The 19412-nt window shown below is 48.1% G+C and overlaps 1 protein-coding gene across 1 annotated transcript in view; it reads right to left on the bottom strand.

Moving 5' to 3' along the window:
• The window catches only part of LOC149434007 (alanine aminotransferase 2), a gene marked incomplete at its 5' end in the record, with an annotated part of 33477 nt that extends 14282 nt beyond the window's left edge, over positions 1–19195 (bottom strand). Inside the window, 6 exons of the mRNA XM_089664232.1 lie at positions 56–230; positions 323–459; positions 4371–4450; positions 4894–5137; positions 14062–14195; positions 19087–19195. Of these exons, the coding sequence (XP_089520358.1) occupies positions 56–230; positions 323–459; positions 4371–4450; positions 4894–5137; positions 14062–14195; positions 19087–19195 (879 nt within the window). The remainder of the gene's footprint in view (positions 1–55; positions 231–322; positions 460–4370; positions 4451–4893; positions 5138–14061; positions 14196–19086) is intronic.
• Positions 19196–19412: the final 217 nt, after the last annotated feature.

The following is a 19412-nucleotide window of genomic DNA, read 5'->3' as shown; positions in this document are numbered from 1 at the left end:
TGGAATATGTCAGCGCAACTTAGTGTCTGACATTAATGGGGATATTTAATCTCACCGCTATGAACTCTTTGTAGGAGGGGTCTCCAGGTTGAGGGGGATTCACCACCACGTCCAGCAGAGCCTGTCCGGGCACAGGGGGACACAGACGGACAGACACCAGTTTGGTCAGTTGCTGCTTCACTGCTGGGTCCATATTGACCACCTCCATGTAGCCCCCTCGGAAGCCGCACCTGGGAAACACAAAGGACAGATTGTTACAGAGGTTGGAACAACCCACAATATGGTTTGGTGAGTAAATCGTTAATGAGCAGTAGATACACACTCTCCCATGAATCCTTTGGACGTAGAATGGAAGGAAGCCAGCTCCACCACATCGGAGTATTTGGGGCCCATCTCAAACAAAACCTTCTTGAAGGAGTGGAAGGCACAGCCTTTGGCATAGATATTATCCTGGTAGACCTGCAAGAGCAACAGCATTAAAAAGTTGGTATCCCCAGACACGGTCACCAGCGGTGGATTTATTGTCTGGTGGATCCTAGGCAGTTGTATGGCGCCAACAAGCCTAATTGGTTAAGGGTCATCTTAAAGGAAACCTGTACTGAGGGCTGCCATTGCAGATATGAAATAAAAAGTCTAGAGCAGCCTCTCTCAACCAGTGTTCCATGGGCCCCTCTTCTCCATCTCCAAAATCTGACAAAGAGGTCATGCCTTGAAACATGTTGTCTTGGAGACCAGGTCATGGTTTTTCAACTAGGGTTCCATAGAACCCTAGGGTTCCTCCAGAGGTTGCTAGGGGTTCCTTGAGCAATTTCTGCCTCTCAGACAAGTTCCCACTGACATAAATGATCTTTTTAGCTATCTGTAAGGGGCGATTTCTTCCCAATGACCACAAGTGTAAGGAGCATTCTTCCCATTCACCATCACATTCATGTATCATGAGTTGTAGATACAGTAACTTTAGCAGGGGTTCCCTGACATTGGAAAGTTATGTCAAGGGTTCCTCTGTGTTGAAAAGGTTGAGAAATGTTGCTGTAGGTTGTTGTGGATTGCTCATTGGTGTTGGTTTTCTCACTTCTGATCCCAAGGTGAAACCTTTACCCAGGGCTACCATTGCAGATCTGAAATAAAAGTCTACAGCAGCCTCTCTCAACCAGTATTCCATGGACCCCAGAGTTCTTCCAGAAGTTGCTAGGGGTTCCTTGAGCAATGAGAAATTTCTGCCTCTCAGAAAAGTTGCCACTGACACCATTGATCGTTTTAGCTATCTGTAAGCCAAGGGGGGGGGGGGGGTTCCCCACTGACCACAAATGTAAGGAGCATTCATCTTCTTGACCATCGCACTAATGTACAGTGAGGGTGAGCAGGGATTCCCTGAGAAGATATTTCAAGGGTTCTGTCTTGTATTAAAAAAGATTGAGAAAGGCAGTCAATAGACTTGCATAGGTAAAATGTTCTATGCATCCTTACGGGGTTCCCGGGGGGCTCCCAGGTAGCTGCCTGTTTTGACACCATTATAACTGGCCATTGACGCTTATGGTGTGGTGCCAATGTCACAGGGGAAGGTCTGCTATGGAGTTTCTGCACTTCCCTCTCAGTGACACCATATGCTGACCATGTCGGTGGGCAATGCTTCTATTATTGTGGAGCTCCTGGCCAAACGTATTTTTGGGTTGAGGAAGGTGTCCCTGCTGGCATTATTTATTATTATTTATTACAGGTACTTATATAGCGCCATCGCTTTACATATATATTGTACATTCACATCAGTCCCTAACCCTCAAGGGGCGTACAATCTAAGGTCCCTAACTCACATTCATACAATCACATACAAAGGACAATTTAGACAGGAGCCAATTCAGCTTCCAGCATGTCTTTGGAGTGCGGGAGGAAACCAGAGCACCCAAAGGCACAGGGAGAACATGCAAACTCCAGGCAGGTGGTGCCGTGGTTGGGTTTCGAACCGGTGACCCGAGTACTGCCAGGTGGAAGTGCTAACCACTTAGCCACTGTGCTGCCCCATTGCTTCCTGTGTGGTCTCTGGAACAGGAAAGCTCCTCCCCATATGGAAGAAAAATATATTTTAAAAATATTCTTCCCAAATATATTGCCATATATTTGAAATACTAAAATTTTGGCCATATTCAATATATTTTAAAATATACATTTCAATAAATATATATGTACTGCATATTGAAATACGTTTTTATTACAAAATATATGAAAAATATTTAAAATACATTTCAGATATACTGTATGTTTTTAAAAATACAAATCTACATTATAGGAATGCATTTACAAATATTAGGTAAAAATATGTTAAAATTACTTTTTTTTATGTAAAAAAAAAAATCTGAAGGATACATTTAAAAATACAATATTTTAAAAATATATATTTTTTTTATATATACAGATTTTTTTAACATAAAGTCATTTTAACATATATTTTTACCTAATATTTGTAAATGCATTCCAAAAATGAAGATTTCTATTTTTAACCTCCCTAGCGGTCTGATTATGTCCATATTTCTGTGCTGAAAGCGGTATTTTTTTTGCATGGAAATATATATTTTTTTTATTGTAGGCCTGTAATTTTTAGGAATAACTCACTGAAATCTGTCCGAACAAGAGTCTAGTAAACATCCCGGGAATGATAAAATTTGAAACACGAAATCATAAATTATAATTTAATAAATAATCATAAAAAATAATAATATAATAATAAATTTAATTCACTAATATAATTAAACCAAAAACACTGAAATGTGAAATAGAGCGCCAAGTTCGCACATCACTGAGCAAAGTCGCAGAATCGTTTTCAGTGTCTGATGGCGAATTTCCCCCACCAATCATTATCACTCAATTCTGCAAGTGGTTCTGATTTACTATCGCTGTTCTCTAGCCGGTCTAAATCCGCTTTTCACCTAAAGGGACGCTTTTTGGACGCTTTTTGGACGCCATGGACATTTCTCAGTTTCCAGGCAGAAAGAACAGTAAAAATGCAGGCAGGGCGCCGGACAAAGCACTCGGGACAACATGTATGTGAAATGGATTGATACAGGAATGTTATACTATGTGATTTTAGTGAATGTCACTTTTTGTCATTTTCAAGTTTCCCGCCGTTCCCTCCCCCGTACGTCCCGACACTCGCAGGCAACGGAACCCAGATGACAGATGCCGGCATCGGCCGGAGGACATTACCGGGGACACTGCAGGGGGGACATCGCAGGAGCGCAGGACAAGGTAAGTGAAGAAGAGATCCCGGAGCAACGCTGCAGAGTATTCCTGAGTGTAGCTCAGGGTTACCGCTTGAGGTGCTGAAACTTTACCCCGAGCTGCACTCGGGAATACCTCCAGGGGGGTTAAAAAGCATACACTATATTTGAAATTAATTCTTAAACATATTTTGTAATAAAAACGCATTTCAACATGATAGATATAGAAATGTATCTATAAATACGGCCAAAATTGTAGTATAAATAAATAATTGTAGTATAAATATATGGCAATATATTTGGGAAGAATAATTTTAAAATATATTTCAAATATATTTTTCTTCCATGTGGGTCGGTATGGACAACTGACCCTTACCTGCTCCATACAAAAACACAAAAAAAAACCAAACAAAAAAAACAACACTATTTAACCTAGACATACAGGAAACAGTTACACACATCTGCTTGGACTGTGGCTTTGGAGGATGCCAGGATGTAATAAAATTCATTGTTCAAAGCATCAGATCCATTCAGAAATAAACACACCAGGCATGATCTGCCTGCACTGCACAGCTATTCCCCCTGAGGTCATCAGAGGACAAGGGGGCGCTCTTTACATCTGGAGGAAAAGAAATGTAATCTCCAAACACGGAAAGGTTTCTTCACAGTGAGAGCTGTGAGAATGTGGAATAGACTCCCTCAAGAGTTGGTTGTGGCCAGCTCAGTGGATTGCTGTAGGTAAGTCCTGGATTCTTTCTTGGATACACAGAATATAACTGGATATAACATTTATAGGGAAAGTTGATCCAGGGAATATCCGATTGCCTCTCGGGGGATCAGGAAGGGATTTTTTTCCCCTGCAGGAGCAGATTGGATCGTGCTTTGCTGGGTTTTTATTGCCTTCCTCTGGATCAACTGTGGGTGTAGAATTATAATTTCTTTTTTTAATGGTTGAACTGGATGGACTTTTGTCTTTTTTTTCAGCCAGACTAACTATGTATCAAAAACCCAGCGATGACGTCACTAGGTCTACAATAAGGTATATAAAAATGGAAAGGTTTAATATAAAAATGGTATTCACATGTTGATGAGGTGGAGGGGGAAACCAGGGAAAAAACATTTAAACTTCAGCTTTAAAACTTGTGTTCTACATCATACCTCATCGGCCATCAGGAAAAGATTTTCTTCAGCAGCAAAACGAATGACATCCTCAATACATTTCCGGCTCTGAACCTGACCTGGGAAAGACAGACATAAAATCAGCATGAAAGAAAGATAAAAAACGGGAAAGGGAGGGGAGGGGGGTATAGAAACAAAAAGGAAAGAGGAGAGAGACGGAGGAGCTGCAGAAGTGGAGTAGTTGCCAACTGCAACCAAGCAAATGCCATCTTTCAAATAAAAGAAGGAATCGGATTGGATACTGTAGGTGACAGGTCCACTTTTGCCTCATTCTCCCCCCCCCCCCCCCCCCCCCGCAAGACATGGTGTTCCCGACATGCATGGACCTTTTGGATAAAAGTGCTTCTTTCTCAAAATATCACTGGAAATATATTGGGGGGGGGGATAATCCGTTCCTGCAAGCGGCATTGTTCATCCCCCAGACACTGTTACCTATGAGGTCCACATGTGGGGTCCCAGTCTTTGCAGTGAAATATAGCCCTGGGTCCATTCGCTCTGGTACCTGTGGGATTTCCTGGGTTGATGATACACAACACTTTGGGGTTGCAGTGTTTCCGTGCCTCTTCCAGTGCTCTCCGCAGCTCTGTGATGTCCAGCGCCCAGCAATTCTCCTCATCCAGGTAATAATTCACTTGAACAGCACCCAGCTCCGCCAGGGCAGCAGAGTACAGAGGGTACTGAGGGATGGGGATCATCACCCCTGTGCGAGCGTTACCCTGACCGGCCACCAGAAGCTTCAGCATCGTCTGCAAGAGAAACAACCAGAGAGGGGCATAGGTGAGAGATGGCGAGACAAGAAAGGGACCCACCAAGGAAGACAACAGAGAGAGAATGAGTCCACCAAAAACTGAGACACTAGGGAGAAAAAAAAACACAACAGACACTAGGCCCTCCAGGAAAGAGAAAGAGGAGCGAGAGAGGAGCCAGCGAAAGAGCGAAAGAGGAGCCAGCGAGAGAGGAGCCAGCGAAAGAGCGAGAGAGGAGCCAGCGAAAGAGCGAGAGAGGAGCCAGCGAAAGAGCGAGAGAGGAGCCAGCGAAAGAGCGAGAGAGGAGCCAGCGAAAGAGCGAGAGATCCAACATCTCATCCTTCATCTGATGGAATCCAAAATCCTACAACTCACCTCTACAGCAATCTTTACATGTTTATTAAAAATCTGGAATTTTTTTTTTTAGCTTTTTTTTTTTTTTTTAAATAAAGTGTTTGTGGTTGAAGAGTTAAAGCTTTGTCAATTTTGATTGAATGTCTTACAATTTGAAGATCTTTAGACAATGGCTGTGTATGGGACTTAGATGCAGTAAGGTGGTACCAAGCAGGGGCGGACTGACAACTCATGGGGCCCCCGGGCAATAGGGGATCATGGCGCCCCCCGTGTCCTCACCCACACTCAAAAAAGCCTATGAAAAGGTACCAGGGACATCTCATGGGGCCCCCTGACCCCGGGCCTTCAGGCAGTGCCCGAGTTTCCCAATGGTCAGTCCGCCCCTGGTACCAAGCATCTAAGTCCTCATACACACGGGACGTTTTTACAGCGGCTGTTTTTGACTTTTTCTACAGCCAGTAAAAGAGGAGCAAGCGAGCAAGTGAGCGAAAGAGGAAAAGAGAAAAAGAGAAGCAAGCGAAAGAGCGAATGAGGGAGGCCGAGAGAGGGAAAGAGAAAGAGGAGAGAGAGCGAGAGGAGAGAGAGGAGAGAGAGCGAGAGGAGAGAGAGGAGAGAGAGCGAGAGGAGCGAGAGGAGAGAGAGGAGAGAGAGCGAGAGGAGAGAGAGGAGAGCGAGCGAGAGGAGAGAGAGGAGAGCGAGCGAGAGGAGAGAGAGGAGAGAGAGCGAGAGGAGAGAGAGGAGAGAGAGCGAGAGGAGAGAGAGGAGAGAGAGCGAGAGGAGAGAGAGGAGAGAGCGCGAGAGGAGAGAGAGGAGAAAGCGCGAGAGGAGAGAGAGGAGAAAGCGCGAGAGGAGAGAGAGGAGAAAGCGCGAGAGGAGAGAGAGGAGAGAGAGCGAGAGGAGAGAGAGGAGAGAGAGCGAGAGGAGAGAGAGGAGAGAGAGGAGAGAGAGCGAGAGGAGAGAGAGGAGAGAGAGCGAGAGGAGAGAGAGGAGAGAGAGCGAGAGGAGAGAGAGCGAGAGGAGAGAGAGCGAGAGGAGAGAGAGCGAGAGGAGAAAGCGCGAGAGGAGAGAGAGGAGAAAGCGCGAGAGGAGAGAGAGGAGAAAGCGCGAGAGGAGAGAGAGGAGAAAGCGCGAGAGGAGAGAGAGGAGAAAGCGCGAGAGGAGAGAGAGGAGAAAGCGCGAGAGGAGAGAGAGGAGAAAGCGCGAGAGGAGAGAGAGGAGAGAGAGGAGAGAGAGCGAGAGGAGAGAGAGGAGAGCGAGCGAGAGGAGAGAGAGGAGAGCGAGCGAGAGGAGAGAGAGCGAGAGCAGAGAGAGGAGAGAGAGCGAGAGGAGAGAGAGGAGAAAGCGCGAGAGGAGAGAGAGGAGAAAGCGCGAGAGGAGAGAGAGGAGAAAGCGCGAGAGGAGAGAGAGGAGAAAGCGCGAGAGGAGAGAGAGGAGAAAGCGCGAGAGGAGAGAGAGGAGAGAGAGCGAGAGGAGAGAGAGGAGAGAGAGCGAGAGGAGAGAGAGGAGAGAGAGCGAGAGGAGAGAGAGGAGAGAGAGGAGAGAGAGCGAGAGGAGAGAGAGGAGAGAGAGCGAGAGGAGAGAGAGGAGAGAGAGCGAGAGGAGAGAGAGCGAGAGGAGAGAGAGCGAGAGGAGAGAGAGCGAGAGGAGAGAGAGCGAGAGGAGAGAGAGCGAGAGGAGAGAGAGCGAGAGGAGAGAGAGCGAGAGGAGAGAGAGCGAGAGGAGAGAGAGGAGAAAGCGCGAGAGGAGAAAGCGCGAGAGGAGAGAGAGGAGAAAGCGCGAGAGGAGAGAGAGGAGAAAGCGCGAGAGGAGAGAGAGGAGAAAGCGCGAGAGGAGAGAGAGGAGAAAGCGCGAGAGGAGAGAGAGGAGAAAGCGCGAGAGGAGAGAGAGGAGAAAGCGCGAGAGGAGAGAGAGGAGAAAGCGCGAGAGGAGAGAGAGGAGAAAGCGCGAGAGGAGAGAGAGGAGAAAGCGCGAGAGGAGAGAGAGGAGAAAGCGCGAGAGGAGAGAGAGGAGAAAGCGCGAGAGGAGAGAGAGGAGAAAGCGCGAGAGGAGAGAGAGGAGAAAGCGAGAGAGGAGAGAGAGGAGAAAGAGCGAGAGGAGAGAGAGGAGAAAGCGCGAGAGGAGAGAGAGGAGAAAGCGCGAGAGGAGAGAGAGGAGAAAGCGCGAGAGGAGAGAGAGGAGAAAGCGCGAGAGGAGAGAGAGGAGAAAGCGCGAGAGGAGAGAGAGGAGAAAGCGAAAGAGCGAGAGAGAGGAGAAAGCGAAAGAGCGAGAGAGAGGAGAAAGCGAAAGAGCGAGAGAGAGGAGAAAGCGAAAGAGCGAGAGAGAGGAGAAAGCGAAAGAGCGAGAGAGAGGAGAAAGCGAAAGAGCGAGAGAGAGGAGAAAGCGAAAGAGCGAGAGAGGAGAAAGCGAAAGAGCGAGAGAGGGAACGCGAAAGAGCGAGAGAGGGAAAGCGAAAGAGCGAGAGGGGGAAAGCGAAAGAGCGAGAGAGGGAAAGCGAGAAAGAGAGAGAGAAAGAAAGAAAGAGACCACCACAAATGGGGAAACCAAGACCTACAAGAAGATAAAGCAAATAGATGACCACCAAAGGACAAAGACCACTTCCAGAGAGAAAGAGACCAATACAGAGAGGAACCACATCCCAAAGCAAAGACAGACCACCACCAAAGGACAGCAACCAACAGAAAGAGGCAAGGGACTGCAGTGAGATAAGAGAGCGAAACCACCACAAAACAGGGAGACATTGAGAAACCATCTGGAGAGACCACAGAGGGAGAGAAAATGACTGCTTCCAGAGAAAGAGACCATCACAAAAACACAGATAAACCAAGACCCACCAGAAGAGAAAGCAAAGTGAGAACAACACCACAAGAAAGACCACCAGAAAGACAAAGAGCCTGCCAACAAACAGAGGAAGACCACCACAAACAGACAGAAATCAAGACCCACCAGAAGAGACAGCAAGGAGACTACAACCAAAGGAGAGAGATCACTACAAAAAGGATACAAGGTCCACCAGAAGATAGACTGCCACCAGACAAAGTGAGTGAGCCCAACATAGACAGACACACCAGGCCCATTAGAAGATACAGAGTAAGAGATAGACCACTACCCAAATGATCGATACAGAGACAGCCCGCAGCCAACAGAGGTGCTGAGACCGTTGGTAAAGGGTAGATAGAGAGAGACCGCCACTAAGACGGCCAGACCACTGCGAGTCTGATAGCCATAATAGAATACAGTTTTTGGTTGGGCCAAGAAAATTATGATTATGGACAAAATGGAGGAAATGTACAAAAACTGGAGCACTCAGAAGCTGATTGACTACCTTGTAGAGCTTCACCAGATTCTAACTTTAGCTTGTTTAAAATAATCTTTGACAATAAAACCTGGAAGCTGATTGGTTACTATGCAGAGCAGATTTTACGCCCTTCAACTTCAGTAAATAATCCCCATAATTGGAAATCAGGACAATCTGTGGAGGAATATCGGCTGTACGGCCAGAACTCAGTGGACCAGGATAACAAAAGGGATCCCTTATGTAACCGCAGATAAGATCAGAGGACAACTTGCGCCAAACCTGAACAAACAAATGTGGGACAAGAAGAGGGGGGAAGAAGCGAACAAAGACGCTCAGATGGGGAGTGATGAGTCAGCAGGGAACGCGGTGACAGTATGTGCCAGGATGCGGAACGAGAGGATGAAGCGTGCCAGGGAGGCCGGGAGACACCCAGACACAGCGGAGACACCAATCCCACCAGGGATGTCTACAGTGTCTGAGTATTGTATCCAACATCTCATCCTTCATCTGAGGGAATCCAAAATCCTACAACTCCCCTCTACAGCAAGCTTTACATGTTTATTAAAAATCTGGAAAAAAAAATTTTAATCTTTTTTTTTTTTCTATAAACAAAGTGTTTGTGGTTGAAGAGTTAAAGCTTTATCAATTTTGATTGAATGTCTTACAATTTGAAGATCTTTAGACAATGGCTGTGTATGGGACTTAGATGCAGTAAGGAGGTACCAAGCAGGGGCGGACTGACAACTCATGGGGCCCCCGGGCAATAGGGGATCATGGGGCCCCTGTGTCCTTTCCCACACTCAAAAAAGCCTATGAAAAGGTACCAGGGACATCTCATGGGGCCCCCTACTGACCCCGGGCCTTCGGGCAGTGCCCGAATTCCCCAATGGTCAGTCCGCCCCTGGCACCAAGCATCTAAGTCCTCATACACACGGGATCAGGGGCGGACTGACCATTTGGAAACTTGGGCACTGCCCGAGGGCCCGGGGTCAGTAGGGGGCCCCATGAGATGCCCCTGGTACCTTTTTCATAGGCTTTTTTGAGTTTGGGCAAGGACACAGGGGCCCCATGATCCCCTATTGCCCGGGGGCCAAATGAGTTGTCAGTCCGCCCCTGCACGGGATGTTTTTGCAGCGGCTGTTTTTGACTTTTTCTACAGCCAGTAAACCCTGCAGCAAGCTATCCTATGTGTCCATGCACACAGACTGTAATCAACGTTTTTTGGCTGAAAAACAAAAAACAAAAAACAAACAGGACTAGTGGGTTTCTAGGGGAGTTTAGCTGTAAAAATGCTCCAATGCTGAAAAACGCAGCACAACACAACAGTAAACCAGTGTTTTTGAGCTATTTTTGACCCACCTCAAATTTTTTTATAAAAAAAAAAAAAAAAAAAAATCTAAAAACTGCAAACACGGGAAAACTCCGCTACACGCTAATGCAAAAACGCTAAAAAAAAGACTCACATTTTTAACGTGACTTTACACAGCTAATGTTACCAGCGTTCTCAAAACACCCCGTGTGCGTGGAACCCAAGAAACCTTTACTTTCCCGAAACCCTGAAAACCGTCTTCTACTGTGTGGGAATACAGATCTCAATGGGAATATTCACTTAGGCCCCATGTACACGGGACACTCCTGAACGATGGAAACTGCTGGAAAACGTAGGTTAAAAAAAAAAAGTCTGTTTATGCGCGTTTGCGTTTAGAAGCGTTTTTTTTAAGATAAGAACAGGAGAACCTCCCAAATGCCCAGAATGCACTGAAAAGTTATTGTAAATTATGAACTATTTCAGACTGTTTCAGAGAAATACAGAGAGTAGAAGCAGAGACAGCAGTATGTGTGGAGATTAGCTTAGGTGTGAGTTGCTCATTAACGTATCTTTTGTTTCCAAGGGTGGGAGAGGTCTGAGGTGTGAACTGGGCATTAACCTATCGTTTGTTTCCAAGGGTGGGAGAGGTCTGAGGTGTGAATGGTCATTAACATATCTTTTGTTTCCAAGGGTGGGAGAGGTCTGAGGTGTGAATGGTCATTAACATATCTTTTGTTTCCAAGGGTGGGAGAGGTCTGAGGTGTGAATGGTCATTAACATATCTTTTGTTTCCAAGGGTGGGAGAGGTCTGAGGTGTGAATGGTCATTAACATATCTTTTGTTTCCAAGGGTGGGAGAGGTCTGAGGTGTGAATGGTCATTAACATATCTTTTGTTTCCAAGGGTGGGAGAGGTCTGAGGTGTGAATGGTCATTAACATATCTTTTGTTTCCAAGGGTGGGAGAGGTCTGAGGTGTGAATGGTCATTAAAATGTGTGATAAGCTTGGTAGGAACATCCTGTGTTCAGTATTTTTTCCATTTGAGTACCTTGAAAACGCTTCGCATGCATTTTTCACAATGAAAAAAATGCTCTGGACAGCATCAGGAACTGGAAGAGTTAAAAATATTTTTCAAACACTTATAAACGTATGGTGCACAGGGAGGGTGATTGGCACCGCGGGGGTGCAATTACTGGAACAGATCCCCTGTATGGCTCCCTCTGCAGCAGCTGAAAGCTGGCTTCTTCCCCTCTCCCTATCACTGACTTTCAGCTGCTACAGAGACAGCCATTCAGGGGATCGGTTACTGTAATTGCCCCACTACTGCACCCATCACCCTACCTGTGCACTATACGTTTCTCCCTGCTGCCCAGGCTCCCCCTGCAGTGCCGCTGGCTTCTCTCCTCTCCTTCCCACTGTCACAATAGGACCCTACAGGGGGGAAAGGTCTAGTAAATGGCACCAATCATTCACTGTGTTCATTCATAACTGAAGCATAGTAAACACCTGCAAGCACCATCCATTGGTTCCAACCCCTACCCCCTTCCCAGTCCCAACCCGTTTAGAGAACACAGAACCAAGTATCATTTTGTGGCACTAAATTTGTATGGAATTTGTTGATAACAAGAAAAGCAGTAAAATAGATCCCCTGCAGCCAACAACAATAGACCTTCTCAACAATAGACCCCACCCCAGCAACAATAGACCCTCTCAATAGACCCCACCAACAATAGGTGTCCCAACAATAGACCCCACCCCAGCAACAATAGGTGTCCCAACAATAGACCCCACCCCAGCAACAATAGGTGTCCCAACAATAGACCCCACCCCAGCAACAATAGACCTTCTCAACAATCGATCCCAGCAACAATAGACCTTCTCAACAATCGACCCCAGCAACAATAGGTCTCCCAACAAGAGACCCCACCCCAGCAACAATAGGTCTCCCAACAAGAGACCACACCCCAGCAACAATAGGTCTCCCAATAATAGACCCCATCCCCAGCAACAATAGACCTCCCAAAACTAGACCCCATCCCCAGCAACAATAGACCTCCCAAAAATAGACCCCATCCCCAGCAACAATAGACCTCCCAAAAATAGACCCCATCCCCAGCAACAATAGACCTCCCAACAATAGACCCCACCCCAGCAACAATAGACCTCCCAACAATAGACCCCACCCCAGCAACAATAGACCTCCCAACAATAGACCCCACCCCAGCAACAATAGACCTCCCAACAATAGACCCCACCCCAGCAACAATAGACCTTCTCAACAAGAGACCCCACCCCAGCAACAATAGGTCTCCCAACAAAAGACCCCACCCCAGCAACAATAGGTCTCCCAACAATAGACCCCACCCCAGCAACAATATATCCCCTGCAGCAACATTAGACTTCACACCAGCAACAATAGATCTCCAAGCACAACACCAATGAACCACCCACAACAAAAAACTTCACCCACAGCAACAAAAAGGTCTACTTCTGCATCATTAGACCCCCAGGAGAAACAATAGCTCTCCCAGCAGCCAGCAACCTCACCAGCAACAGATATTCCCCCACCAGCAACAATAGACATTCACACAAGAACCGATCCCCACCAGTGACAATAGATCACCCAGCAGCCAGTATCAAGAGATCCTCCAGCACACCCCTTGCCATTACATACATTCAGTGCTGGAGATGCCGGAACTGCGTTCCCCCATGTTCCTGCTGAAAAAAAAAAAAAAGCCCTGCGTACTCTTGACCCCTATCCCAGCAACAATAGGTCTCCCAACAATAGACCTCACTCCAGCAACAATAAATCCCCTGCAACAACATTAGACTTCATAACCAACAATAGATCTCCAAACACAACAATGGACTACCCACAACAAAACTTCACCCACAGCAACAAAAAGATCTACTCCCGCATCATTAGACCCCCATGAGCAACAATAGATCTCCCAGCAGCCAGCAACCCCTCCCTCAACAGTAGATCCCTACCAGCAACATAAGACCCCCCAGCAACAACAGATTCCCCCACCAACAGTAGACTTTCACACAAAAACAGATCCCCACCAGTGACAATAGATCCCACAGCAGCCAGCATCAATAGATTCTCCAGCACACCCCTTTCCATTACATACATTCAGTGCTGGAGCTGCCAAAACTGCATTCCCCCACATTCCTGCTGGGAAAAAAAAAAAAAAAAGGCCTGCTTACTGCTGACCCCTGTGCCTCATTTACCCCCCCCTTCCCCTTATGGCCTGCCCATTATTTTCACAAACTGGCCACACCCACAATTTGGCAAGGCACCCTATGAGCACTGTATCATTTCTCTTTTCATGGTGCCCAAGGTATTTTGTAGGTGTGGCTACAAATGAGGGTGTGGTTAACATGGGCATTAGGGTATCCCCACATTTTATTATGAAAATCTAGTAACCTTAACTACTACTAGCTATACCATGACCTGGAGAGACGAGAACCTTCACAGACACCTCCATCCATGTTCAGGTACCTCCATTCCATGTTCAGGTAAGAATCAGCCAGCTGGAGATTTTCCGATATCGCGATGTCCCAATACCATAGATAGGATTGTATGGTGATATAGAGATTTAGGAATATAGGAGTGGTCTATGTCTTAGGAAGAGGGGAGGTTTTGGGTTTATATGACAGATGGGAATGTGACCACATAGGTGGTGGGACATGGACCGGTAACAGACGGTTCTTTGCCGGTGGTGGGACATGGACAAGTAACAGGCGGTTCTTTGCTGGTGGTGGGACATGGACAAGTAACAGACGGTTCTCTGCCGGTGGTGGGACATGGACAGGTAACAGACGGTTCTTTGCCGGTGGTGGGACATGGACAAGTAACAGGCGGTTCTGTGCTGGTGGTGGGACATGGACAAGTAACAGACGGTTCTCTGCCGGTGGTGGGGTTACAGTAGCCGACGAGGGCAGAGCTCGGGACATCACTCACCACAATGGAATCGCTGGCCCCTGTGGAGAGGTAGATGTCGTCCGGGTTGCTTCTTATTCCGCCATCTCTAGTCTCTATGTATTTGGCCACATCTTGCCGAATGATCTCGATACCTTGACTGGCGCTGTAGGAGCCTGTGATGGGAATGCAGAGAGAAGAAAGAGGTTCATTCAGCTTCCAAAATAGACACAGTGGCTACAAACCTGTCTGGTCCATCTGTGCTTTCCTAGGATTCATTAAATGTAGCACTACCCCCTTAGGAGCCGATGAAGATCTGGGTCCCCCTATAGTCCCGCACAGCCAGACAACCCGCATCTCCCTCAGACGTGCACTCTGGAGACAGTTAACTGTCTTTGAGCTTGTTTTTTTAGGTTTTATTAAGGGTAATGAACTTGGATAGGATAGGGGGGTGTATGAGATGCCCAAAGAACAGCAAACAGAGGACAACTTAGCAACCATGTACAAGTCCAAGAATAGAACGTCTCCTAGGAGAGCTCTCAAGCCTCTCCTGGTGTACCACCCCAGACCTCAGATAAATCTTCTCTACCCAGCTGTCTGAAGGTATCCCCAGGCAAGGGGATTCAATGGCAGACACTTGAAAGGGTTAACAGTCCCAGGTATGGAGCTGGTTAGGTTTCCCATCAGAATGCTTCCTCCCCTTAACCTGCCCATGGGGTGCAGGATTACCCACCCAGTCCTCGCCTGTGAGCTGGCGACTGCCTTCAGGCCCTTTGCTGGGCTGGTTCCTTCCCTGGCTCCATAGGTAGTCCTCCCTCTGGGGACCTGATCGATCTTCCTTTCCAGGGCCCGGCCTGTAGGTAGGCCCCTTACTACTGGGACCCCTCCCAAGCTCCTACATCTCAGCCTTCCTCATCTTCCACCTGAAGTCTCCTGCTGCTGAGCAGGATCAGTCTTATTTAAGGGCTGTCACGACCCCATGCCAAGCTCCTGTCTGGGGATTCATCAGGATCCCTTAAGTTTTTAAGTCAGGCCCTCCTCACCCCCGCCCACTGCTTCTAGAATCTTCTCCAAGTTTCCAGAGCAAAGGGAGGTATCAAGGAACTGATCTGCAGAGCCTCTCAGCTCTGACCTAAAATTGACCTTCTGACTCAGCATTTCTAGCTGAAAAAACTAGCTAGCCCCCCCTGGCTATCTAGAGAAATTCTACATATAATAAGACCAATCTGTGTACCAGCTCCAGGCCCAGGTGTGAGGTACAAGTGGGGTGATGTGCTGGGCCCAGGTGAAAACAGTCAAAGTACAAGTGGGGTCACCTAAGTCTAGGTGCAGAGAGCCCAGAGGATTATGTGATGAGTCCAGATGCAGACAGACCAGGAGTTACAGGTGTAGTTATGTGCTGGGCCCAGGAGCTGAAAGTCCCAAGGTGCATTCTAGTCCTCAGTGCAGATCTCAGTAGCACAACTGGACCCAGGTGCAGGCAAACCAGAGGGCACTATTTGGGTTATATGATGGTCCCTAGGGCAGGCATCTCAGAGGTAAAAGAAGGCTGATGTGCTAGACCCAAGTGCAAAGAGCCCAAGAGGTACAGGTGGGGTTATGTGCTGAGCCCAGGTGCAGACAAACCAGTGGGGGGTGTGGTTTTTGTGTTTTGGGTGGGTGGGTGTGTGGTTTTTCGTGGGTGTGGTGGTACTACTCCGGTTATGTGATGGCCCTTGGAGCAGAGATCTCAGAGGGTACTACTTGGGTTATGTGATGATCCTTTGGGCAGAGATCTCAGGGTGTACTACTTGGGTAGTGTGATGGCCCTTGGGGCAGAGATCTCAGGGGGTACTACTTGGGTTATGTGATGGCCCTTGGGGCAGAGATCTCAGAGGGTACTACTTGGGTTATGTGATGGCCCCTGTAGCAGAGATCTCAGAGCTACACGTGAGCCTACATACTGGACCCAGGTGCAGAGAGCCCAAGAGGTACAGGTGGGTTATGTGCTGGGCCCAGGTGCAGACAAACCAGAGGATACTACTTGGGCTATGTGCTGATCCCTGGGGCAGAGATCTCAGAGGTAAAAGTGGGGTTATATGCTGGCCCAGATGCCCAGAACCCATGAGGTACAGGTAGGGTTATGTGCGGGGCTCAGAAGTACGGAACTCAGATAACTGCAGGTTCAAATGAGATTATGTACAGGACCCGGAGCATATCCAGTACATTTGAAGAGTTTCCCTTTCATGGATTCAGCTATACAGGGAATTTTGTTGAGAATTAAAGTAGAGCTCCATCCAGTTTTTATTGTTGTCATTGGACCAAACATTTTGCTGTGTGTCAGTGACTTCCATAGGCTGCTTAGTGAGAAGGAATTCACTGGGAAAAAAAAAAATCTGATCAACCACCTACCAATTGCATCTGACCTGTCTGAGGTTCAGTTTTGTGTTTGGTCACATTACACCAGTGGTCTCCAAACTGTGGTCCAGGGGCCAGATGTGGCCCTTTGCTTGCCCTTATCAGGCCCTTGGGGCTCTATTCCACCCATTGATACAAGGCTCTATTCCTTCGAATGACACCAACAATGGGGCATAATTACTGTTACGGATGCCAACAATATGGCGCTATTCCTACAACTGACACCAATGTTATTGAACTATTCTCTCTGACACAAATAATGGGGCACTATTCCTTCCCCTGATCCCAATGATGGGGCACTATTCCTGCCACTGACACCAGTGGTTTGGAACTATTCTTCTCTCCTACCCCAACGATGGGGCATCATTCCTTTCCCCGACCCCAACGATGGGGCGCCATTCCTTTCCCCAACCCCAACGATGGGGCGCCATTCCTTTCCCCGACCCCAACGATGGGGCATCATTCCTCTCCCCGATCCCAACGATGGGGCGCCAGTCTTTTCCCTGACCCCAACGATGGGGCACTACTCCTTTCCCTGACACAAACAATGGGGCATAATTACTGTTATGGATGCCAACAATAGGGCGCTATTCCTACAACTGACACCAATGTTATTGAACTATTCTTCTCTCTGACACAAATAATGGGGCACTATTCCTACCACTGACACCAGTGGTTTGGAACTATTCTAACTATTCTTCTCTCTGACCCCAACGATGGGGCGCCATTCCTTTGCCCGACCCCAACAATGGGGCGCCATTCCTTTCCACAACCCCAACGATGGGGCGCCATTCCTCTCCCTGACCAACGATGGGGCGCCATTCCTCTCCCTGACCAACGATAAGGCGCCATTCTTTTCCCCGACCCCAACGATGGGGCGCCATTCCTCTCCCCGACCAACGATAAGGCGCCATTCTTTTCCCCGACCTCAACGATGGGGCGCCATTCTTTTCCCCGACCCCAACGATGGGGCGCCATTCTTTTCCCCGACCCCAACGATGGGGCGCCATTCTTTTCCCCGACCCCAACGATGGGGCGCCATTCTTTTCCCCGACCCCAACGATGGGGCGCCATTCTTTTCCCCGACCCCAACGATGGGGCGCCATTCTTTTCCCCGACCCCAACGATGGGGCGCCATTCTTTTCCCCGACCCCAACGATGGGGCGCCATTCTTTTCCCGACCCAAACGATGGGGCGCCATTCCTTTCCCCGACCCCAACGATGGGGCGCCATTCCTTTCCCCGACCCCAACGATGGGGCGCCATTCTTTTCCCGACCCCAACGATGGGGCGCCATTCTTTTCCCCGACCCCCAACGATGGGGCACCATTCTTTTGCATGACCCCCAACGATGGGGTGCCATTCCTTTCCCTGACGCCAATGATGGGGCGCTATTTTTTTTCCCCTACTACCAGCAATGGATCATTATTCCTCCCATTAATACCAATGATGAGGCATGGTTTACTCCCATTGGCGCCGGGGCATTTTCTACTCCCACCGGCCACAGTCCGGCCCCCTCAAAGTCTGAAGGACAGTAAACCAGCCCTTGTTCTGCAAATTTGGAGGCCCCTGCACTAGACAAATAAAGTTGTCCATCTGCCCCAGTGTGACTCCCTATTAAAGTATATGTAAACCCTAATTGTAAACTAGTCTTCTTCACTCCCTTTTGGTCTGTTAAGCATCCCTTTCACAGTGTCTTGTTATATAAGAATTTCTGGCAGAATCCTATTGAGCAGATATAACAAGTGCGTGTACACACATATCTATCTATACATACATACATACATGGGTACAGGAGAGAAGCAAAACCCACATACATGTATCTTATAACTGTGAAGCTAGGGTAATCATTTATGGATTTATCTACAAAAAACCTGCAGAGCTATTCATTCTGTGAAACTACATGTACATTAGCTCTGTACTAATGGGGGCTAAAGCAAATCCTATGCGATTTTTGTCCAGGTCGAATGTTATTCAATCAGGAAAATCCGGAAAATCCAGTAATATGACCACTAGATGGTGCTGGGGATCACAGTAAATTAATATCGTCAGCACCATCTAGTGGCTATAATGCAGTATGATCTGTTTTTACATAAATCATCATTTGTCCTGTGAGTGTGTCCCTGGCAAGGGTGGACTGACCATGTGGAAACTCGGGCGATGCCTGAGGGCCCGGGGTCGGTAGGGGGCCCCATGAGATGCCCCTGGTGCCTTTTTTCATAGGCTTTTTTGAGTTTGGGCAAGGACACAGGGCCCCCATGATCCCCTATTGCCCAGGGGGCCCCATGAGTTGTCAGTCTGCCCCTGGCCCCCCCCCTGGCGTCCGTGTATTATTCATTTCAGGCATTTACATCCTGCCCACAGCCTTCCACATCAGCCTCTGCCCTCAAGGAGCTTACAATTGAAGGTCCCCATCACACACATACCAGGGAAATGTTGGACAGGAACCAGTTACCCTAGCAGTGAGAGGAAACCAGAGTACCTGGAGGAAACCGTCACAAGCACATGCAAACTCCATGCAGATCGTGATTGGAACCGAGCACCCCAGTGCTGCAAAGGCAGAAGAGCCAACCACTAATCCACCATGCTGCCCTGTACTAGCGGGTGACATTCCCCAGCCTGTCTCTGCTGCATCATACAGGAGAGACCCCATTCCCAGCCCAGTACTGACCGATGCTGTTGCCCCCGCAGGCCTGCAGGATCCGCATCGCCTTCTGCTTGGCATCATCCGGGAACTTGTTGTCGTTAAGCAGCTCTGGGTAGAGACAGAGGGCAGTGACCTGGAAGGATGGAGAAAAAAAAAGGAGAGAATGAGCACACAGGGGTGCAACAGGTAAAAAGTCTCCAATACAGGGGCCAATCATCATGGGAGGTGCAGGAGGGATCAGCAACCTTGTCACAGCCAGGGGCGGACTGACCATTTGGAAACTCGGGCACTGCCTGAGGGCCCGGGGTCAGTAGGGGGACCCATGAGATGCCCCTGGTACCTTTTCTAGG

Source organism: Staurois parvus, unplaced genomic scaffold, assembly GCF_062004578.1.
Source record: "Staurois parvus isolate SC_StPar_1 unplaced genomic scaffold, SC_StPar_1.0 ptg001861l, whole genome shotgun sequence".
NCBI classification, from domain to species: Eukaryota; Metazoa; Chordata; class Amphibia; order Anura; family Ranidae; genus Staurois; species Staurois parvus.
Note: the sequence above shows the minus strand (reverse complement) of the source record. Positions and strands in the feature narration are given on the sequence as shown.